Genomic DNA, 20388 nt, shown 5'->3' with positions numbered 1-20388 from the left:
AGGACTTTACTCGAGTGACACAAACCTTTTTGAACCCTGGAAAAGTTCAGCTAAATGCTAAGTGCTGGGTGAGGAACTAGCCGTGACAGAGGCGCTGGATTATTGTTGTCGCCCCTCTAGATTCTTCCATTGTTTGCACAGCTACAAACCGCACATAAAACAACAACACGCCAGACCCCGACGCCCGAGCATCGCTCGTCACACCTCTTTTAATTGCGGAGGAGCATCGCAGTCTGTTGCAACTCGCGGTCGAGAGCAAAAAGAGACTCCTTTATTTACGGCGGTGAAGGCTTGGTAATAAGAGTGGAAGGTGGTTTCTGGGCCGTAATCTACATTCCCAGGCCCCGGCTGTGATGTTGAACACGCGCCAAGAGCATAACGTCAGCGTGGCCCGGTGGAGAGAGGGTGCAAAGGGAGTCCACATCTCATGACGATCTCCACCGAGGAGCGTTCAGCAGCCCCGCCTCGACTTGATGACTCTGCAGACAGCAGCAGGAGGAAGGGTTGAAAACTCCTTCGGAAAACAAGTGCAATGACTCTGCGAACACAAAGGGAGGATTGTTCCAGGCCGAAAACAAAGAATTTTTCACTAAGGCCCTGGTTTGACTTGTGGAAGATGAATCTACTGCTGCTACTGTTGCTGCTGCTGCTCAACTGTTCACTCACACGCAGCCTCTTCTTTTCCCCAACTCTGAAACTCTTTAATTCCATCTGCCGTAACCATCCTGAACACCCTGGAATAAACACTGCACTTTTAAACAACCCCTTCTACCAGCTGCTGCTTTTTAACAGGTCCCTTGCATGCACTAGCCATGTCTGTTTTAATGTTGTTGTTGTTGTTTTTTTGTTTAAATTTGTTTTTGTTTTTTTTAGTGTCAGTGTGTCCTGATGGGATTTATATGAATGTGTTTGTGGGCCCTGTCAAAAGAACAATTTTTGTCACCTTTTGGGATAAAGCACAGTCAAACTCTGGCCCGCGGGCCAAATTTGGCCAACAGTGCAATTATATTTGGTCCGCAAGGCAATATTAAACAACTACCAGACCTGGCCCACCAGTATCATTCAGCACATGTACTGTACTGTACCCATGGAAAAAAGATTACTGTGGAATTTGAATCAGAAGGCTGTAACTAAAAAAGAGGCATAAGATTTGGATTTACATTTTACTTATTTTGATGTGTATTTTACTTTGAAATATGATTTTGCATGTGTGCAATATGGAGTTATTTATTATGGAGCTATTCATTGTATAGTATTAAGCGTTGCTTTGCTCCATTTTCTGTATTGACGCAAAACTCGTTTGGGTCCATATGAAAAGGTTCACTGTTATATCTGGAGGAAGATTTTTTTCAATAAATACCAATGTTGGCCCGCAAATTTGTCCAGGTTTTAAATCTTGGCCCCACTGTGTATTTGAGTTTGACACCCCTGGGATAAATCTTATCTTGTCTTAAACAAAGCAATGGGCTCGGCTTGAGCGAGCGCAATCCCACCGACCAGCTGACCTGCCTCAGGTCGGGGTGTGTGAGTGGGGCGGCCTAAGTGTGCACGCTGATGTGCCCGCGTGCGTGCCGGGGGGATTTGCTTTCAACGGTCATAATGCATTAAGGATAAAAACCCTGAAGGTCCCTCAACCTCAGACGCCGGTTGTATCGCTTGCTGCGATACGGGATTACGAGCCCACACACCGCTTACAGCTCGGCGGGGCTGCAGGGAAGAAATAACAAACAAACAGACCGCAAACAGCTCTTCCTGTCTTTCTTTCGGCCCCTTTTTTCTACAAGAACGAGCCTGGCCGCTCTCAGAAAGGAGTCAGAGTGAAAGAATGTTGGTGTTTGTCTAACGCCCCGCCAGCCGCCGAGCATTCCTGCTGACGTCACGCGTCGGTCGAGCCTGCAAGCTCTTGTGTAAAAGCCTTTCAACCAAAACCCGCTTACTGTTGTCTACCATCATTATTATTATTATCATTTTCTTTCCCCATTCCAGATTGTTTATCAATGGGAGCGCTTGGCTCGGGAGCCTGCGGTGTATTTCTAAAGAAAAAATGCAATGATGTCCGGCTGATAATCACGACTTCATTCCGATTGAGAATCAATCTGAAAAATGATTGACGCATAAAATCTAAAGACATGCATCAAGCTTTTTGGGGTCACTGGTCAACAGGAATGAAAACATTGCTATACTGTAGAGACCATTGGAGTCAAACTCTGGCCCGTGGGCCAAAGTTGTCCCGCAGTGTCATTATATATGGCCCACAAGGCAATACAAATCACTGCTAGAGCCGGTCCACCAGTATTATACAGCACATGCACCGCTAATACTACAAATCTCGGAATGCTCTGCTGGTATTTTGGCGCGTCAATCAGAACAGGACGTTCATTGAAGGATATCATTATGACTTCATTGGTTTATTGTGATTTTATTTTTACATTTATTATTTGCCCATGGGTTTAAATACAGCAGAAGAAAAGAATCTTAACACAGAGATAGTTATTAAAGATGGGAAGATGGGACTGCGCTGTGTCAAAACACTGCGATGGTGAGACAGGCGGATGGATATTTTACTCCTGAGGTACTCCACCAAGACACGGCAACCTTGCAGCGGGCATTTCTCTCCTCCCTTCATCCATCCATCCATTCACATCCAGTAGCAGAGGTGGGGGGAGGGCCGGCCAGCGGACAGTGTCACCTTCTAGCAGCAGGCACAGGTCGTGGGGAGGTGCGTGATGGTGGATGGGGATGGAGGTGGGGCTGGGGGTGCAGGTGGAGGTGCAGCAGCAGGAAGCTCTGCAACATCACTTATGCGTTTCTTCGTTTTTGGAATCACCTGGTTCATGTTGGACTTGACGCACCAGTCGGCGAGACTGGGGGGGTGGGGGGGGGGGGTCGTGAAAGATGTTTGAATCTCTGCAGCAGCCGTCCTGCGTGTGCACTGCCGTAGTGCTCTCGAGCACACACACACACACACACACACACACACACACACACACACACACACACACACACACACACACACACACAGAAAACCAGAGCAGCTGTCCTGCACGAACGCTGTAGAGGCTCTTACAGCTGCACCAGTTTGCCCGGTTGCGTGCGTGCGTGCGTGCGTGCGTGTGAGTGAGTGGGAGCATATTCCCCCCCTTATTTTTTTTATGCCGTGCACCACTGACGTGTTCGGTTAATGGAGCCCACGGCTGCCGGCTAGGACCCGCCTGTTTGGAGATGCAGTCAACCCGGTGTTTTGGTGCGGACGAAAGGGTTGCCAGGACTGGACGTATTATCCCCCTCTTAAAAAAAAAAAGAAAAAAAAGAAAAAAGAAAAAACGAAAAAAAAAATCTGAAGGCGTAAATCAGCTAATTAGGTTGCCGCAGCTGTTGCGTTTAAGGTTCTCCTCACAAAAGCAAGCAAGGCTGGCGTCAACATTCTCAACGGCGTAATTAACCCAGAAAAACACGCCAGATAACCACACAATTTATAACCACCAACGCCCTGCCGCCACCTTAAACTTGAGTTTTCCACGACCCATTTCCACCCCGCCACCCACACACTTCTTATCCCCCCCTGCTGCCTACTCACATTTATCCGATAGTGTCAGCTTCTCCTCCAAGTTACGTCCCAGCTCCTTATAATCCATCGTTTCCGATCAGGCCGATTCCAGTCCCGTTCCAGTTGCTGTCATTCCTCAGAGTCGCCCAAGTACAGGAGACCAAACTCCCGGTACACAACTGCCCAAACACGCCCTTGTTAAAATCCAACAGGAATATATCGAGATACTTCAAATCCGACGAAAGACGGATTGATTGTGCGTTGTTAAAAAAAATAAAATAAAAAACAAAAAAAAATAATGGTAGTTTTGGTTGTAAATATCTTATTATAAATTCAACCAGTCCGCTCCAGTTAAGTCTACGGGGGGGAAAATCTACAGTGCGGGTATGAAAACGGCTTCAATAAGTCCAGTGAGCCGCAGAACTGGAGTCAAGTTACACAGAACAGGGAGGCGTTTCCGGTTTGTAGTTTCAGGATAAAACAAATAGGTGTCGAGTACCTTGCAGCCTCAATCTCACAGGAGCCAAGATATTTTCCACTCCATTGTATCTCAGCTTGTTGGCATCCAGATAGACCTCACATCTTTAAAATAAAGTTAGATGAATAAAGAATAGTTGAGAAAACTCTTTTTCAAGAGCAACCAAGCCAAGTTGGCAGCACAAAACACAGTGCATGCACATGATGCACATGCACAGCAATAACATTTTACTTTATAAAACTGTAGACGATGAATATAAACATTAAAAAAATAAAAATAAAATTTTGAGGGCAAAGTGCACACCTTAGTACAAGGTCCAACAATAAGTAACATATGTGTTACTTATTGTATTTGTTTCAGTAACAGGTATTGTAGTAGGTATAGTAATAGTACCATACCTCAGATCAATAGATGGATGGTGGATACACAATGCCTCCAGTAAAGGCAACTCAAATGAATCTTCATTCCACATTGAGACGGCAATAAATGGCTTTAATAAAAGTAAAATAATAATCCGTTGTAAGGTTGGCCAACCTGCGGATCAAATTGCATTCTTTTTGCATGGAGAGTCATTTTGACAATGAAACAAATTATGTTTTGCCAGATCACAATACACAGAAACAACAACAAAAAGGCAGTCTTCATCTGTGTTTGTATTCATGTTTTTTCACAGTTAAGTTGTTACTCATGATTAGTTAGTCACGATAAAGCAATTGTCGACAATTATATCACTTCATACAGAACAAGAGACAACTAACGTAAACACACAAACAAGCTTTAAATCAAGACGTTTTACTCTGAAGGTCATTTTTCTGATTTCCGGCTCAGGTTTCTTTACTCCCTTCGACGCTGATCACAGCGAAAAACCGCATGCTGGCTGACTGGACGGTACCAACTGTTGGTGACGGCAGAGCCGCAGTACACGTCAGCGTTCGATCGCGTCGACAGGAGAGGTCGGAAAAACGCAAATGACGCGTTTTAACTTCATTGTAGCTCTCTATTGTCTGTCCCAGTTACACTTCAAGACATCGGCGTCCTGCGGTTTGGTGAATGGTTTGCTCCATCAGATAATTTTCTCTCTTTTTTTTTCTCTCAGCAAGCAGAACAGCACTTCTGTCTGGAATGAGATGACCTGCCAGTACAGGTCATAAAACCACCTCTGAGTTCAATCACAGCCCAATGAGTGCTGAATTAGCGCTTTGTTCTTGTTGTGCTTTAGAGTCCACATATGATGGCTGCTGATAATAACGTGTAAACATGTGTATGACTCAAACAGAGAAAACATGACGATTGGAAAAGTTGACTAACGAACTAAATGATCCCATCTAGCACTGTAGGATTCGTCCCTGCAGCAGAGCATTAGTCTCCCAAGAGGATCTTTGTTGTTCACCAAAGACAACAGGAAAAGCAATGAAGTTGCATCTTGTGGTCTTCATCAGCAAAATTATAGTCTTAGTCAGAAATCTCGGATGAAAAGCTCCCTGTCGCTGCTGCAGGGCTGCAGAGGCGTGTCATTCATTTTTTAAAGAAATACTTTATATATAGGCTGACCGGAGTCACGCTCTGGCCATTTTTGGTCATTTACATAAAACATTATTTTAATAATTTATACATGACACATCATGTGATATTTTTTCCACTCTCGGAATTTCCTTCAGAAATGCGCCTATTTGTTCAGAAAAAAATATGGGATGCAAAGTAGTTCAAGCAAGCATTATGGGACTCTACGGTGCAGGTTCGCTCATTAAACTGAACTTTGCAGAGTTGCTAGATGATAAAAGGCCAAATGCAGGCCTGTGTCAGCCTTATACCAGTGATGAAATATGCATGATCCACTCAGCTCGGTGAGGACGGTAAAGACTTGGCGATTCTGCGCTGGGGAGGTCTCTGCGCATCCACTTGCATTGACCATCACATTCATCTTGTGGCTTAGTCAGGGAGAGTCGAACGAAAACCCATCACGGGGAAAACTTGCTCCCGCTGCACGTCATGTGTTCGGCAAGGTGCGGTGGGGGCAGCTCGTGTTTTCCAGGTGATAACAGCAAAACAAATAAATGACCTCATTCAGCTCAGCTGGCCTCGTTCGGTGCAGGGGCCCTGTTGCATCAGACGTCAGCTGCAATCAGAGTTGACGAAAGTTCTGCAGCCAATGACTGGAAACACACACGATGTTGGGGAACATTTCAGTGTTTAAGACAGGGCTGGGCACACTTTTGACTGGTGGGCCACAATGGGTTCTAAAACTTGACAGAGGGGCTGGAGCAGGAGCAGGAGCAGATGGATGGAGTGTTTTGGTGAGCCACCTCATACGAGGAAAAAAATATGTTTGAGGTATATGTAGAAAACATGTCATGGAGCTTTAATGTGTATTAAAAATGAACTAATGCAAAGTTGCAACACACTACTGTATGTGTGTTTGAAGCCCCACAGTATCAAGCTCTTTCTTGAAATGACTCTTAAAACACTGAAAGAAATTGATGAGTAATAGCTTATGACTTATTAATATCATTTTTCAAGTTTGGCGGGCCGGATTAAAAAGCTTAACAAGCATATGGCCCCCGGCCTGTAGTTTGCCCATGCCTGGTTTAGCCTGTTAACCACGACAATGCATGGACAACACGTGGGGATAAATAAATCCTCACAGCTAGTTGATGTTCAACAACCTGATTACACTTTTGTTGTTGTTTTGCAGCCGTTTCAAAGCTCTGCAGATCTGCCTTCCAGTTGGAATACGACCGGACTAAACTGCTTTCAACAGAAAGTTTGCCAAGTCAAGCATCAAGATTCTTCCAATGACCTGCCTCCCCTTTCCAAACAGTAACAACAGAGGTTGGTGACATAAGTGCGTCGCCCTCGTTGACCCCGACGTATTAACGTCTCCGTGTAGGTTGGCACACATACCTCCAAATATCAATCTCTTTTCCATCTATGTTTTGCTCACAGATTGCTCATATATTGTGACCCAGGCTGCCGCTGAAGCTACAGCAGAACAAACCCTGCCTGCGGCCCACTGATGTCCTGCCAGAGCGCCAGACAATGAGGCCCAGGTTGGCATGAAGAGCTCTTCACTTTGAAGCGGCGAAGAACCTCCGCCGCATGGCTAAACCGAAATACTCGCTCAGAGCGCTGAACACACAAGGTTTGGATGTTCAAAGAGTCTTGGTTGAACCTTTCCCGTGCACGCCACAGAGTTTTCTCAATAAGGCGTCCTTTGACGGCGAGTGGCCGCGTGTGACTGCTTGCAGAGGCATCTGGATAATTTCCCCTCCCACACGCCGCCACAAAGGCACTTCAAAAGGCCTCTTAAGATAAAAACCCCCGCAGTTAGACTCACAACATCGGTCCGGATCCTCCCCGAGCGTTCGACCAGAGGGGGAAAGCACGTTTGTTTTTCTGCCTGAGAAAGTCATAAAGTGTCTCTTTCATGGCAGAAACCTCGACGACGCGACGGTCGGGTGTTTTTTTAACAGGGTAACACCACATATTTGGAGAGCACGGCGCTGAAGTCAGAGTCTGAATATAACCACAGCTGCTTCGGTGTGGGAGTCAAGCATGTCTGCAGTTGCTGGTGCTGCTGGCGAGCGCAGAGCTGCAAAAAAAGAGAAAAATTCAGACTGGCTTCCTTCCGAGCAACTGGCTCGGACCGTGGTGCATCCTTTTGTCTCTGCGGATGGAGACAAGCCTGAATGCTGAACCACCTCGACATTAAGGCCTGTGTTCGGAGTTGCATTTCATGGACTGCCTTTGGAATGATCCAGTTCTCTGTAGTGAAGTTTGTGAAGGAGCCACTTTTGAAATCAAATGAAACGTGATTTTAGTTAGCAAGTGGTCCTGCGATGAACTGCTCGACTTGTCCAGGGTGTGACCCTGCCTTCGTCCCAAGACAGCTGGGCTCCAGCAGACCCGCTACCCTGAGTGCAGGAGGAAGCGGATGCAGAAAATGGATGGATGGATTGAGCTAACAAGCCAAGGTCAAGAGCTAGTTTTTTGCCATTAAAAGCAGATACAACATTTTTTAGTCTTATTTCTGATTAATGTAAATATACAACTCCAACACGCCAACACTGTGCTTTTTATCCAAAATCTCCCGATAGAAAAATCTTCTTCTCATCTGCAGCTAAATCGATCTATGAATCTACTACAAAGTTGCAACACATATTTACTCTTCAGGCTGTTTTAAGTTTTCTGTATTTTTAATGACATCAACCTGCCAGCTTTAAATCTGACAGAGCCTGAAATTCAGTGTAGCAGCCTAAAGGGAGGACGAATGTATCCATTTGTCTTCTGGGTTGCACACAGGCCCTGCCTCATGCCCGGTCAGTCACATTGCTCACATACAGAGTCACACTCCACCCCTGCCTCGCCTGCCCTGGAGCAGTTGGCTCGCTGGTGTCATCTCAAGCTCTCAGCTGTTAGCGCGCTGAACCACCGACTGGACCGGACAGCAGCTGTTGGGAACAGCAGGAACACCGACTGCTCTCTCATCTCCAGCTCAGAGCATCAGGGTGGTGAGCCCCAGAAAAAAATACATACATTAAATACACACGCACACACACACACACACACACACGCACACACGCGCGCGCAGAGTAGCTTTACACGTGCGTCAGTGTCCTCGTGTCACCACTATAGACCAATACTGATTGATTCTTAGTCCAAACAAACAGAAAACTCACTGGGTCGGCCCCTGTTGAAAAACACTGAGACCACTTGTATGCAAAAATTTGACTTTTATTTCGTCAAAAATTGATCCAGCGTATCTCACAAATACAGAGAGCCATGTGCACTGAGCGTATTGATCCGGATAATCCAATACTGTGCTCTCTTCTTTGAAAGCATCATACAGGGATCCAGAGTCCAGAGTCGTTACAGATGAAGGACTGCTTTGGCAGAGTTTGTGGATTATAGAAACCTGAAGAAGGGAGCAGAAAGCTTTACACGCCAGTTATAGAAGAAGATTAAAATGGCCCAAGATTAACTTATCGCTTGTTTTAAAAGTGACATCATTATGTTTTCTCCCCTGCATCTAAAATAAAGCTTAGCATATTTTCAGGGGTGAGCTGCTGACTAAAGAAATGTGTTTACAGCAAAGAAGTCTTTAGATACTCATCCCAATGAGATGAAGAGTGCATTTGCAGATAGAGTGTTGAAAAAAGGTGGGGACAGGAAATAATTTGATGCTGTTATTAATTTTTTACACAAGGCCGCTTTTCCTGGCTCATTTACATACACCAGAGTCAGCATTTCTTCCACATTTACCACATTCATATTCAACAGCAGCTGGACTAGAATCCATTCATTTCAAGACACATTCCTTTTAACAAGAAAAATTAAAGTACCTGTTTATAATAAAGATTTAAGAACATGATGACAAAAATGCTTTAAACATGTTTACAGTTCTTTACCTGGACCTGGACCTGTATCAACCAGAGAGCTTTGAGGTATTCGTGCAGTTTTAGATGCAAAAGCTGCGCTGGGCATTGAGTATTTGTGCAGGCTCTTATCAACCCCAATGTCGTACTGCCCGGGTCCTGGCAAGGGTGGGTTCTTCGGGATGCTCAGGGGTGGGGCTGACATCGTTGGAAAATATCTCTTCCTGGAAACACAGCTGATTGAAAAAGGTGTATATCAAAAATTCATAGCCATAAAATGTTGACTCACTGTAGAATGGTCCGTTTTACCGGTGCCGGGGCCAGATGGGGACTGTAGGCTCCTGGACCTGGTACGTGCTGGTCCACAGGAGCCGGGATTCTCTCAGTCTTGGATCTGAACGGGGACACGACTGCCTTGGAGACGCACCGGACGTTGTTGTTGTTGTTGTTGTTGACGTTATAGTGGCCTTCAGCGCAAGTTAAAACAAGGTGAGGATCACAAAAAAAAAAACAATAAAAAAGGGAGTTATAAGGTTGAAACTTACACGGCGACGGCAGACTGCTGTCTCCATGAAAGGAGTTGCGTCCAGTTTTGGAAAGGAAAGCTGACGTGCCCACTGAGGAGAACCTCCACGCACTGCGATTGCTGTAACAGACCTGTCCGCACAGACAAAACACAAGTCTAACTGTCAGCATTTGGAGTTGGAAGGAGAGGCAATAAAAGCAGCTTCGAGATGCATACATCATACTGATTGGGGGCTGGAGTGATGTGCTTCGGACTATCTAGCTGCACTCCCACAGGCAGCCTGAACACCCTGGAGGCTCCGACACTGAAGTCACACTTGTCGGTAAAGGACCTCTGCAGGTTGTACACATTCGGACCAGGAACTCCTCTCTGTGGGTAACTGGAAGCTCTGGGAGCCTGCCAGATAGGACATGGCAGGAAATGTGCCAAATTAAAAGCAAAATGAGTGATGACAAGTAGAAATGATTTTTTATGCCACTGTGAAATACATACGTCATTCTGACAAATCAATACCACAAGATTCACACACAATGTGAACGCTGAATTGATGCTTTGCTTCTAAGAGGTTTTGATTGTTTTTGAGATACTGCTGATCTGAAGTCAGTGCCAAGCGCTCTGACCTTGGAAGGAACAAAGCCGGTAGTTCCTTTCGTTGAAAAAGACGGACTTTGAAGCTCAGTACTGGTGATACAGTCATAACTGCCCGGTCCTGGAGTCTCATTCTGGAATAAGACACGTGATTGATCAGTCATGTTTCTCCTCTGTTCTACTGAATATTAATTTTTAAATAAAGGTTCCCCACCAGCAAGAGTTGTGAGGTGAACTTCTTGGACTGAGTGGAAAACCCAACCGGTTCATGGTTTGTAATCACCAGTCTTTGGTACTTTGTTGGGATAGAAGATGCAACTGAATAATATGGGATTTGTTCTGTAAACACACACACACACACACACACACACACACACACAATGACACGCCATTATTCTTCACTCCATATACTAGTATGTTATTATTATTATTATTATTATTATTATTATTATTATTATTATTATTATTATTATTATTATTATTATTATTATTATTATTATTATTATTTACACTCACTTTTATGTGTTCCTCGGTAAAAGTGGCCCATGGCACAGCTTAATTTTCAGGACGATACCTTCAAAGTGAGTAACTCTGACGTCCTTCAGCTCGTGCTTCCTGTTTCCATGGTGACGTGAAAACAGTTTCTCGACTATTGTATTTTAGCGCCACCTCGCGGTAGAGTCGTTGCTTATCAGGCGCTACATACCAGCCGCAGCGCCTGTGTTTTGTTCCGAGGTTAGGTCGCTACATCCATCATGGCGATGCACGCTAAAACCACCCCGCCACAGATCCCGGACACCCGCCGGGAGCTGGCCGAGCTGGTGAAGAGGAAACAAGAACTCGCGGTGAGTACATCTTATGGCACTTTGGTGCAAAAGTGAAATTTACGCATAGTGCTTGAACACTTACAAAGCCAAATAATTCTGAACAATATTTTTTTCGTGTCTGTATTCTGCTAGCCGAGGCCTCGCTAAGCTAACGCTAGCAGTTGCTAACGCCGGTTGTTGCCTGGCGCTGTAGGTTACCGCCAGGTCCTGCTAACTGCACTGGTGACAGTTCTTCGCTAGAACAACGCTGCTGCTTATTGACTAACAATCATTGGGCCGTTTCAAATCTCCAATAACCAAATTCGCCTTTTAGCGTCGCTGTGAATACATGCGACCACGGATATCGCCACACCATTGTTTTGGTCGAAACTCTTTGCCGGCTAGTTAGCATACTCTTAGCAACGGTGCGGCAGGCTGCCGCCCCTTTTTCTTCAGGTGTTGAGGAAAGGGTGTGACAACACACATTTTTAATACAGGGGTCAAATCAAAGTACATAACGCACAAAGTGTCGCCTATTCGGGTACAGTTTTCTCTGACTTTCAGGACAGGATGTGCTCCCAGGATGTGTATTGAAAGCAGTAGTTAGGCACTCCTATCCTGTGCCTTGTCCCGTTTTGATGACGTGTTCTACATACTTTTAGGAGACGCTGGTAAACTTGGAAAGGCAAATCTATGCATTCGAAGGCAGCTACCTCGAAGACACTCAGATGTATGGCAACATCATCAGAGGATGGGATCGATACCTCACCAACCAGAAGTAAGCGGCTTAGGTGTCAATCTCTGGCTGGCTGCGTTCATATTTTCACATAAGGGTGCATTGCTAACAGTTTCGTCAATGCAATTTGACCAGGAACTCCAACAGTAAGACCGACAGGAGGAACAGAAAATTCAAAGAAGCAGAGAGGCTCTTCAGCAAGTCTTCCGTCACATCAGTTGCAGTAAGTCCACTATCATTGTATGGACCCTTTATGCAATTTATTATTAATAATAATAATAATAATAATAATAATAATAATAATAATAATAAATTGTTGCTGACCACTTTGACTGATTTTCAGGCAGTGTGTGCGCTCGGTGGGATCCCAGATCACATGAACGAAAAACGTACGTTGATTCTCGAGCGAACGCGTTCACAGTCGTGGATTCTTTCCGATGCTGAGCTGTTGTTTGGGGTTTCCAGGTGAAGCAGGCAGCGGAACAGAAAGCGACGCCTCTCCAGATCTGCAGAATCAGGAGAACGAGCCAAGCCAGGAGGACACGGAGGACGTGGACTCAACGCTGCAGGACCTGAAGCCTCAGAAGGCGGCCTCCTCTTCCTCCTCAGGCAGCCATCACGGGAGCCACAAAAAGAGGAAGAACAAGAACAGACACAGGTACATAAGACACACCTGCGTCAGCGTGTTGTTTATTCTCCTCCTCCATTTGTTCCCTGTTCGGTTGCAGTGTCATTGGGTTGGAAATATGAAAACTTATGATGACAAATTAGTATGTTCTGGTTTTCAGGAAATTGGAGAGAATGCTGCTCGAAAAGAAAAAGTGAAACCCCTAAACTTAAAATGAATGAAAACTTTTGTGCGTTCACCCTTAAAAAAAAACAACTCAATAAAGCAAAGAATGTGAATTGAAATTTAGTTTTTTTTTTGAAAACTCCTAATGGGAAGCTTTCGTGAAGTAAGTTCAATTTTTGAAATGCCAGTGTTTCACTGAGTAATTGTGCATTTTCTGCTTCAGTCTTTTGGGGAAAGGGATCTACTTACAAATGTGATTTTTTTTGTTTTTTTCGAGAGGTCTGTCACACATGGCTATGTCAAATCTAACACTGTGGCCTGTTCCTTCTGCCACGCATTAACACAGCGGCCCACGCTGCAGCTAACACACTCACAGTGAAGCGGTGCTTCTCTCTGTCTAATGTTCGGACTGCACTGTTGTGTAACTGTAGTGAGGTTGTAGATTCAGGTTGGTGAACTAACAGCTGCCGCTTTGTCCCTTCCTCATAATGCTGACTCCCTCCTCTCCCATCCCTCACCCTCCCTCACGCTCAGTCCTTCTGCCATGTTTGATTATGACTTTGAGTAAGTCAGATTTTTTTTCCCCTTTCTGCTCTCGTGGAGTCTGCTTGCTGCAAAAAAAATCTTCATCTTCAGCATCGAGTTTTCTTTACCCAGAATTGCAGTGCAAGTCGCCTGATTAGTGAGACAAAAGTACAGTTTATGAAGGCCTCTGTGATTATGCACGATATGATAGAACTCAACATTTCCTCCAAAATACACAAGTGTCGAGTCATTTCTAAGTGACTTCTGTGCATCATGGCTGTAGATAATTAGCTGCAATTTCTGGCAACCTGTCGATTGGAACTGTGCGTAAATCCAAAAACCACATTTATTAAAGAGCCCAGGTGGAAATTTCAATGCAACTTTGGGGGAAAAAAAGGGGGTGGGCGTGGACAATAGAGGGGCATATTGAAGGGCCAATCAGGAATTGGAAGTACAGCTAATCAGTGAATTTAAACTTGTTGTGGACCTGTTGTCGCCATTCTGGGTTTGGAAAACTCAACTTGCCACTGTCTCTCCTGCTCTCAGCCTGATTGTAGAGCATCAGCCTGCTAGTCGCTCATCACAGTGCATGCCCAGCACAACATCCGCTATCTTACAAGCATCTGAATCTAAAAACGTCTGCCTGCCATATTTTTGTTTTGTTCCCCCCCGCCCCAGACTCATTTCAGGTGTGCTTCCACAGTTCCAGCTATTTAAAATGATCATTAAACAGTTGCTTGTCTTGTCAGACGCTGGGTTTGCTTCGTGTTTGTGCACAGAGCAGAACATTATCATTTAGCCTGCTTGTTATGGTTTTGTTCGGACAGTAGTTGCACGGCGCTGTTTACAGAATTTCCATTGAGAAAAAAAACAGCGTAGTGCTTAGAGGTCTAATTGAAACCTTTTTGTTTTTGTCGCAGGTTTGACATGAAGGTCAACAAAAAACCAAGAGCTGTAAGTTTAGAGTTTCATGCAAAGTATCTGGGGAAAACAGTTATTCAAGATTTGCTCATTTCATTTGTTTTCTCTGCAATTAATAGTATTTATCTCTTGCAGGATTATTCAGCCTGAGCAGAACTGGAAAAGCTGGGCACACAAGGATACGTTAAGAGAAACACATTATCTCAGACTTTTTATGCCTTTTATGTCTCCAAAGTGTCATATTTTCCGCCTGTACGAGTTTTGTGTCATTGCTTGAAACATTCCCACAACCCCGCCCACCCTCACTCATGGTTAAGGTTTTAACCCAAATCAATAGAGAAAAAAAAATCTGATGTTGCATGTTACTTTGAGTCCCCCACTCCCTCTCAGTAACACACCATCTTGTATAGTATTGAAAAAGATTGTATTTATTGTGTAGTTAATTTCAGTGTTTCTCATTGTAAGACTTTTTTTCTTTGCATTTTTTTAAGCCACATTATCAAACAACTTCAAAATCCCATTTTTACTACATGGTTTGTTTTTCAAAAAATAAAATTCTGAAAAACGAAATGCTTCTTTTTAAATCTCTCACATCCAGTTATCAAAGGCAGTGTTTTCACTCCATAACGACAATAAAACAATTCTGTTGTGATTTAGGTTTTGTGGTTTCGTCTTCGTTGGAAGATGGATTCCAGTGAATTTTAAGAGCAGTCGTTGGTTACAGTTCCCACACATGGCCTGAAAGAGTTGAATGTCAAAGGAGCTAATTATCATTGTTTACCCAGCTCTTACTGGAAATATGTACATTCTTTTCTGACAGTTTGTGTTACAAAAATACTCCCTCTAAATAGACATCTCAGATCACAAGATAGACAGCATCGTCTGGTTGTTGCTTGAAAAAGCTGAGCTGGTAAAACACAGGGCAAGATGATTCTTCAAGATACACGTAGTCGACAAATGTCATGGTAACGGGCCAAAGAAACAACTTAGGAGTCAGCATGCAGTCCCTCAGAATCTCCACCAGATGGTGACAAAGTGCACAATTTTAATGCTGAACTCAAAGCTCCTGTTCCTCAAAATTGAGTCATGTTTTTAAAACTTAAAATTAGAACACAATCACAACAAATGAAAACGGAACATTTTTAAATGGAAAAGACTCATTAGGGCATCATAATTGTGGGACAAAGATAAATGCTACTTCTGTTTGAGAAGTGCAGTCATTTCCACCACTCCGCCGCAGTCTGACTGCACTTACAAAATAGTGTTGGGTCCCATTGTGAATGCAGTAAAAACATGCAGTGCTTTCTATGCCCGGCTCTATTGAGGACAACGCTCCAGAGTTCTTGGTGGTAAATGTTGGTTCTCAATTGTTGAAGCTCATTAGCTTCACTTCTTGCGTGTCACTAAATGTAATGCACATGTGCAACACCCACAGTATACTGTTAAATGACGTACCCCATATGTATCTCCCCTTTCAGCTCACGCAACCTTTGAGTGATACACAAACACTTGAGTATAAAAAATAAACAGTGTATTATCAATAATAATTACAATCAGACCTCAACATGAAATAGATATTTGAATAAAAATGACAATAAAGATGGCTGTTTTCTGTCAACAAACCAATAGCCCTTCTGGATCGCTATACATCAGATTTTGCATCAAATAAAAACAAAACTTCAAATTCACAGTCACTACTTTTTCTATCTAAGCCGGTATAAACTGAAATAAAGAAAAGAAAATAAACCCCCAGTTGCAGGTCTGTTTTGTAAGGATACAGCGTGGCCGTCCACACCCCCTCTTCACTCCTCCTGGGAGCACCAGTATCCCAGCAGCAGTGTCGGAGATCCTGCGTGGGTGCCCCCTGCTGCTTGCGGCTTGGTGGCAGTGGATGTCGGACGAGCGTCTCTCTTTGCCAGCTGAAGCCAAATCACAACAGCAGTGCCACCACACAATCAAGATATGCATTTTTCCCCACATTAAACTTTGCATTTGCACATCCACAAACAATACTCAAAAATCAGTAAAAAATAAATAAATAAATAAAAATAAACAGAACAATAAATAACTTAAACCTTTCAACTTCTTCAAACAAGAAATATTGTTGAACCTTTACAATCCACAATTAACCAACAGGTTACGCCCTCCCCCTACTGAATGTGTGAATGCCCTCATTCACCTAAAATAATAACCGCTAGGGTTCCAGAACATTTGAAGGTATATTCTATGTGTGGTGCATTAACTATGACCAATTGTCATTGTGACTCTGCTGTGTAGTTACAGGATGATCGCTGGCTTTCCCTGGCTCATCATTAGTAAGTCTTACGACTCGCTTTGCTATTCTCTTCGGTCTTGCTGCTACTGGTTTTCTGGAAGAACTAGTTCCCTGATCATCACTAGTAGCTCAACCCTCATCTACATCTCATTTTTGCCACCACAACGGTGACTCTTGAGCTGCCTCGTCTTCAGGGCCATTATCCATTTCTTCATCACTTTGGTCTTCATCAATGGTATCTTCAGTTCGAACACCCGAAGGTCGTCTTCCTCCGATGGGACAACTGCTTGGTCACGTACAGCTCGCTTGTCCAGTATATCAGTGAGGTAAGTTTGGTAGGATCTTCGGGTTGGTCTCACATACTCAGATTCTGTAGATGAGTCTGGGAGGTCCTCCTCATTCTCGTTCTCTTCCATGGTGGGGTGAGACTGCTTTGTGTGTTGCTTCTCTCTTGTGTCGTTTCTTGTTTGTAGCTTTGGTGGTTGTCTGTGGTCACTTTCTTCTCTTGGCATTCTCAAGAGTTGTCCAATGGGTAAGAGATGATCTTGGTGTAATGTTCTCAGACCATCTCTTCCATCCTCTGGTTTGACTCTGTAGACAGGTAAGTTGGGCATCTGACTCACGACCACATGAGGAATGTCTTTCCATCGGCTTTGGAGCTTGTGTTTACTTTAAAGTCCGAAGTTCTCCACCAGCACTCTGTTGCCTGATTCAAGTGTTTGAGATCCCACGGCACGACTCACTTGGTTGGAAAGTCCTTCAGCTAGTATTATTATTATTATTATTTTTAAATTGCATAAAGGGTCCATAGAGTGATAGTGGACTTACTGCAACTGATGTGACAGAAGACTTGCTGAAGAGCCTCTCTGCTTCTTTGAATTTTCTGTTCCTCCTGTTGGTCTTACTGTTGCAGTTCCTGGTCAAATTGCATTGACGAAACTGTTCGCAATGCACCCTGATGTGAAAATATGAATGCAGCCAGCCAGAGATTGACACCTAAGCCGCTTCCTTCTGGTAGCCGAGGTCTTCAGTCCAGCCACGTGTCGAGCTGTGCTAGCAACACACACGGGCCAACTAACTCTGCGCTGTGTAACCAAAAAAAAACTTCACACCAGCGAGTTACCAGTAATGTCTTCCTACCTACAATAACCGTTAATAAGCTATCGGGCTGACACCATGACATAACTTTACACTAATCTTTCCCGACAGTTTCTAGGATAGCTTCCACCTCTCTTCTCACCGGTCTGCTTTTTCTTCGTCTCCCACATGAGCACTTTTGCGACTTTGAGCGCCTTCTGCTCCTTGGTTGGGTAGGCTTGTGCGTGGCGGGTAAAGTGGTCAGTGACCACTAGCACCACACTTATCTAGTGAGATCTTCAGCCCTTCTTCCTTCAGTCTGTCAAGTACTTTTAAGGAGCCTCTCTTCGTGTTCCTCTAAGGTCCTTCCAAAAACGATCAAAACGTCCAGGTAAACAAGTACTTCCAGGAGATTCATGTCACCCACAGTTTTCTCCATAAGTCGTTGGAACGTAACTGGGGCTCCAGTTAAATCTTGTGGCGTCCTTTCGAATTGGTGGAACCCCAATGGGCAGAGAAAGGCTGTCTTTTTCTTATCTTTCTTATCTTATCTGGTAGTAGTCCAGTACGCTGAACCACTGGCTTCCTGACAGACAGTCGGGTGCATCATCGATACGAGGTGTTGTGTATTGACCTGGGATGGTACGACTGTTCAGGGTGCGGTAGTCGATGCACATTCTCACTTTCCCATTCTTCTTTCGGGCAATCACGATAGGTGATGCTTTGGAGCTTCGGGACTCTTTGATGATGCCTGCCGCTATCAGCTCTTGAATGTGCCGTCTTAACATCATCAATGTCAGCTGGGGAAGATGCCGGGACCGCTCGCAGAAAGGTCGCTCATCAGCCAGTCTGATACTGTGCTCTACACTGTTGGCTAAACCGACATCCCATTCGTGCAAGGACAATACACCCGCACGTTGTGCGAGCTTTGTACGGAGTCTCTCCTTCCACTCCTTAGGTAATGGCGAGTCACCAAAGTCGACTCTGGCTCTGAATTGTGGATGGTGGTGACCTCATCCGTGGTGTACATGTGACCCAGTATGGGTCCCGCGGATATGTTAGCCTCTTTACGCGACTCATTCTGCAGCAGGACTGGAAACTGAGTGAGGAGCGACCTCACGTGATGCTCAACCAGTTCCCCTGCGAGAGCCTGCTCAAGGTCAAGTACTGCTTGGCGAGCGTGGCTCACAGGGTCAGCGGTGGCCTGATTGGCTGCCGGAGACCTTCAACCTGCAGACGGAGCTGCCGCAGTTCATCAGCAACTACCAGCGGAGGAAACCGAGAGGGGAGGACAACCACTGGATCTGCAAGGCATGGAACCTGGCCAGGGGGTCGGACACACGCATCATCAACAGCCTGGAATACATCATCAGACAGCGGTAGACCCAAGGTGGTGTGTAAGTACATTGAAGACCCAGTGTTGTTCCACAGGGAGGATGTATAGATGGTCAAGTTTGACGACGTCGTAAAATATATATATAAAATATATATGTATATATACATATATATATACATATATATATTTGTATATATATATATATATATACATATATATATATATACATACACACACATATATGTATATATATTGCCAGTAATTACTTCCTACCTACAATAACCGTTAATAAGCTATCTGACACATAAAAAACGTTTCTGGACTTTACGCTTAACTTTCCCGACAGTTTCTAAGACAGCTTCCACCTCTCTTCTCTCCAGTCCGCTTTTTCTTCGTCTCCCACACGTTTTTTTCTTCCTCCTCTGTCGCTTTCTCTCACTTCCGCCTGCCCCGCCTAACCACGTGTTCCCACAGTTCCCAACCAATCACAACAGCAGTACAACCCCACAATCAAGATATGTAATTTTGCTTACGTTAAACTTTGCTTTTGCACATTCGCAAACAATGTTTAAAAATCAGTCACAAAATAAACAGAACAATAAATAACTTAAACAAAACCTGTCAACTTCTTAAAACAAGAAATATTGTTGAACCTTTACAGTCCACAATTAACCAACGGGTAACAAACATTATGCCCATACAATGATGACCAAATGTCCATGGACAGTGTCGTTCCCCTTGGAGTGCTGTGTGTGAAAATATCTATTTTAACGTGGCTATTGGCTAATGAATCTAGCCTTGTACTCTCTGCTCAACTAGCTCTAAACGTCATCCTGGCATTAGTTCTATATTTAACATACACATTTAATTATAGATTTAATTGTGGAATTAAATGTTCTCATATCCAAGAATTACAGAATGAGCAGTGAATAGCATATTCCATCAGGTATGTAACTTACTCAGCTAGGTCATTGCACTCATTGGTCATTGGTTAGTTAGTAGGGAAGGTTATCTGAAAATGGCATAAAAAGGGCTAAATGGGAGCTGTGAAGTCAATAAAACATCAGTCACTTCTGGTGTTAAATCATAGAATTGGCTTGAAAATGCTCAACATGAAGAAATTCAAATAGAAAAACTTAAAATGTTAGCTTGCAGTGCTGCTTGCTATTGATTACTTCTGCACTATTTTACGACTTGACAACATTGTACATTTCATTTCCAGCAAGCAATGCAGTGTGGGTTTGCAAGGAATAGGATTTAATGTTTCTACTCGCTTACACTATTTTTTTTTTTCAGATACTTGTACGTATGTTGTTTTGGACCCATTTTCGTTTTATCAAAACGAAAATTTTGTTTTATCAAAACAAAATTAGACTTTTCAATGTACTTTTCTAAGTACATTGAAAAG

At 44.0% G+C, this 20388-nt stretch overlaps 4 protein-coding genes across 13 annotated transcripts in view; 2 read left to right on the top strand and 2 right to left on the bottom strand.

The window, feature by feature from the left end:
- LOC142877194 (uncharacterized) overlaps window positions 1–3959 on the bottom strand; it is a 33880-nt gene extending 29921 nt beyond the window's left edge. For 5 of the 6 annotated variants that reach the window (XM_076011611.1, XM_076011613.1, XM_076011614.1 and 2 more), the window contains exon 1: window positions 3578–3959. In XM_076011611.1, the coding sequence (XP_075867726.1) occupies window positions 3578–3635 (58 nt within the window). In that variant the 5' untranslated portion in view covers window positions 3636–3959. The remainder of the gene's footprint in view (window positions 1–3577) is intronic. The other variant, XM_076011615.1, reaches the window with a different exon arrangement.
- ncdn (neurochondrin) overlaps window positions 1–20388 on the top strand; it is a 327405-nt gene that overhangs the window by 242302 nt on the left and 64715 nt on the right. The window lies entirely within an intron of this gene.
- Window positions 8751–11258, bottom strand: stpg1 (sperm-tail PG-rich repeat containing 1). Of its 2 annotated transcripts, none has more exons than XM_076011281.1 (8): window positions 11028–11258; window positions 10726–10850; window positions 10544–10645; window positions 10140–10319; window positions 9943–10054; window positions 9687–9864; window positions 9431–9621; window positions 8751–8937 (listed from the first exon to the last, which is right to left on the bottom strand). In XM_076011281.1, exons 1-8 carry the CDS (start codon window positions 11056–11058, stop codon window positions 8864–8866), a joined length of 993 nt encoding a protein of 330 aa, XP_075867396.1. In that variant the 5' UTR covers window positions 11059–11258; the 3' UTR covers window positions 8751–8863. The 2 variants fall into 2 exon arrangements, with proteins under 2 accessions (XP_075867396.1, XP_075867397.1); XM_076011282.1 differs by having other exon boundaries at window positions 9431–9615.
- On the top strand, window positions 10667–14862 carry meaf6 (MYST/Esa1-associated factor 6). Of its 4 annotated transcripts, none has more exons than XM_076011286.1 (9): window positions 10667–10782; window positions 11300–11356; window positions 11980–12095; window positions 12189–12276; window positions 12397–12442; window positions 12519–12711; window positions 13381–13410; window positions 14292–14325; window positions 14428–14862. In XM_076011286.1, the coding sequence occupies exons 1-9, from the start codon at window positions 10780–10782 to the stop codon at window positions 14440–14442; spliced, it is 582 nt and encodes a 193-aa protein (XP_075867401.1). In that variant the 5' UTR covers window positions 10667–10779; the 3' UTR covers window positions 14443–14862. The 4 variants fall into 4 exon arrangements, with proteins under 4 accessions (XP_075867401.1, XP_075867400.1, XP_075867398.1 ...); XM_076011285.1 differs by having other exon boundaries at window positions 10764–10782; window positions 11252–11356; XM_076011283.1 differs by lacking the exon at window positions 10667–10782 and adding an exon at window positions 11042–11092 and having other exon boundaries at window positions 11252–11356.

The sequence above is a fragment of the Nelusetta ayraudi genome, unplaced genomic scaffold (genome assembly GCF_046127955.1).
Source record: "Nelusetta ayraudi isolate G7.1 ecotype Tasmania unplaced genomic scaffold, CSIRO-AGI_Nayr_v1 ptg000135l, whole genome shotgun sequence".
Lineage (NCBI taxonomy): Eukaryota > Metazoa > Chordata > Actinopteri > Tetraodontiformes > Monacanthidae > Nelusetta > Nelusetta ayraudi.
Note: the sequence above shows the minus strand (reverse complement) of the source record. Positions and strands in the feature narration are given on the sequence as shown.

Coding starts and splice junctions, on each gene's coding strand:
- meaf6 (XM_076011283.1), top strand. CDS start 11,057: ATGGCACAGCTTAATTTTCAGGACGATACCTTCAAA. Junction 12,096..12,188: donor CGATACCTCACCAACCAGAA/GTAAGCGGCTTA, acceptor CAATTTGACCAG/GAACTCCAACAGTAAGACCG. Junction 12,277..12,396: donor CTTCCGTCACATCAGTTGCA/GTAAGTCCACTA, acceptor ACTGATTTTCAG/GCAGTGTGTGCGCTCGGTGG.
- stpg1 (XM_076011281.1), bottom strand. CDS start 11,058: ATGGGCCACTTTTACCGAGGAACACATAAAA. Junction 10,646..10,725: donor TCACCTCACAACTCTTGCTG/GTGGGGAACCTT, acceptor GTCTTATTCCAG/AATGAGACTCCAGGACCGGG. Junction 9,622..9,686: donor GTAAAACGGACCATTCTACA/GTGAGTCAACAT, acceptor CTGTGTTTCCAG/GAAGAGATATTTTCCAACGA.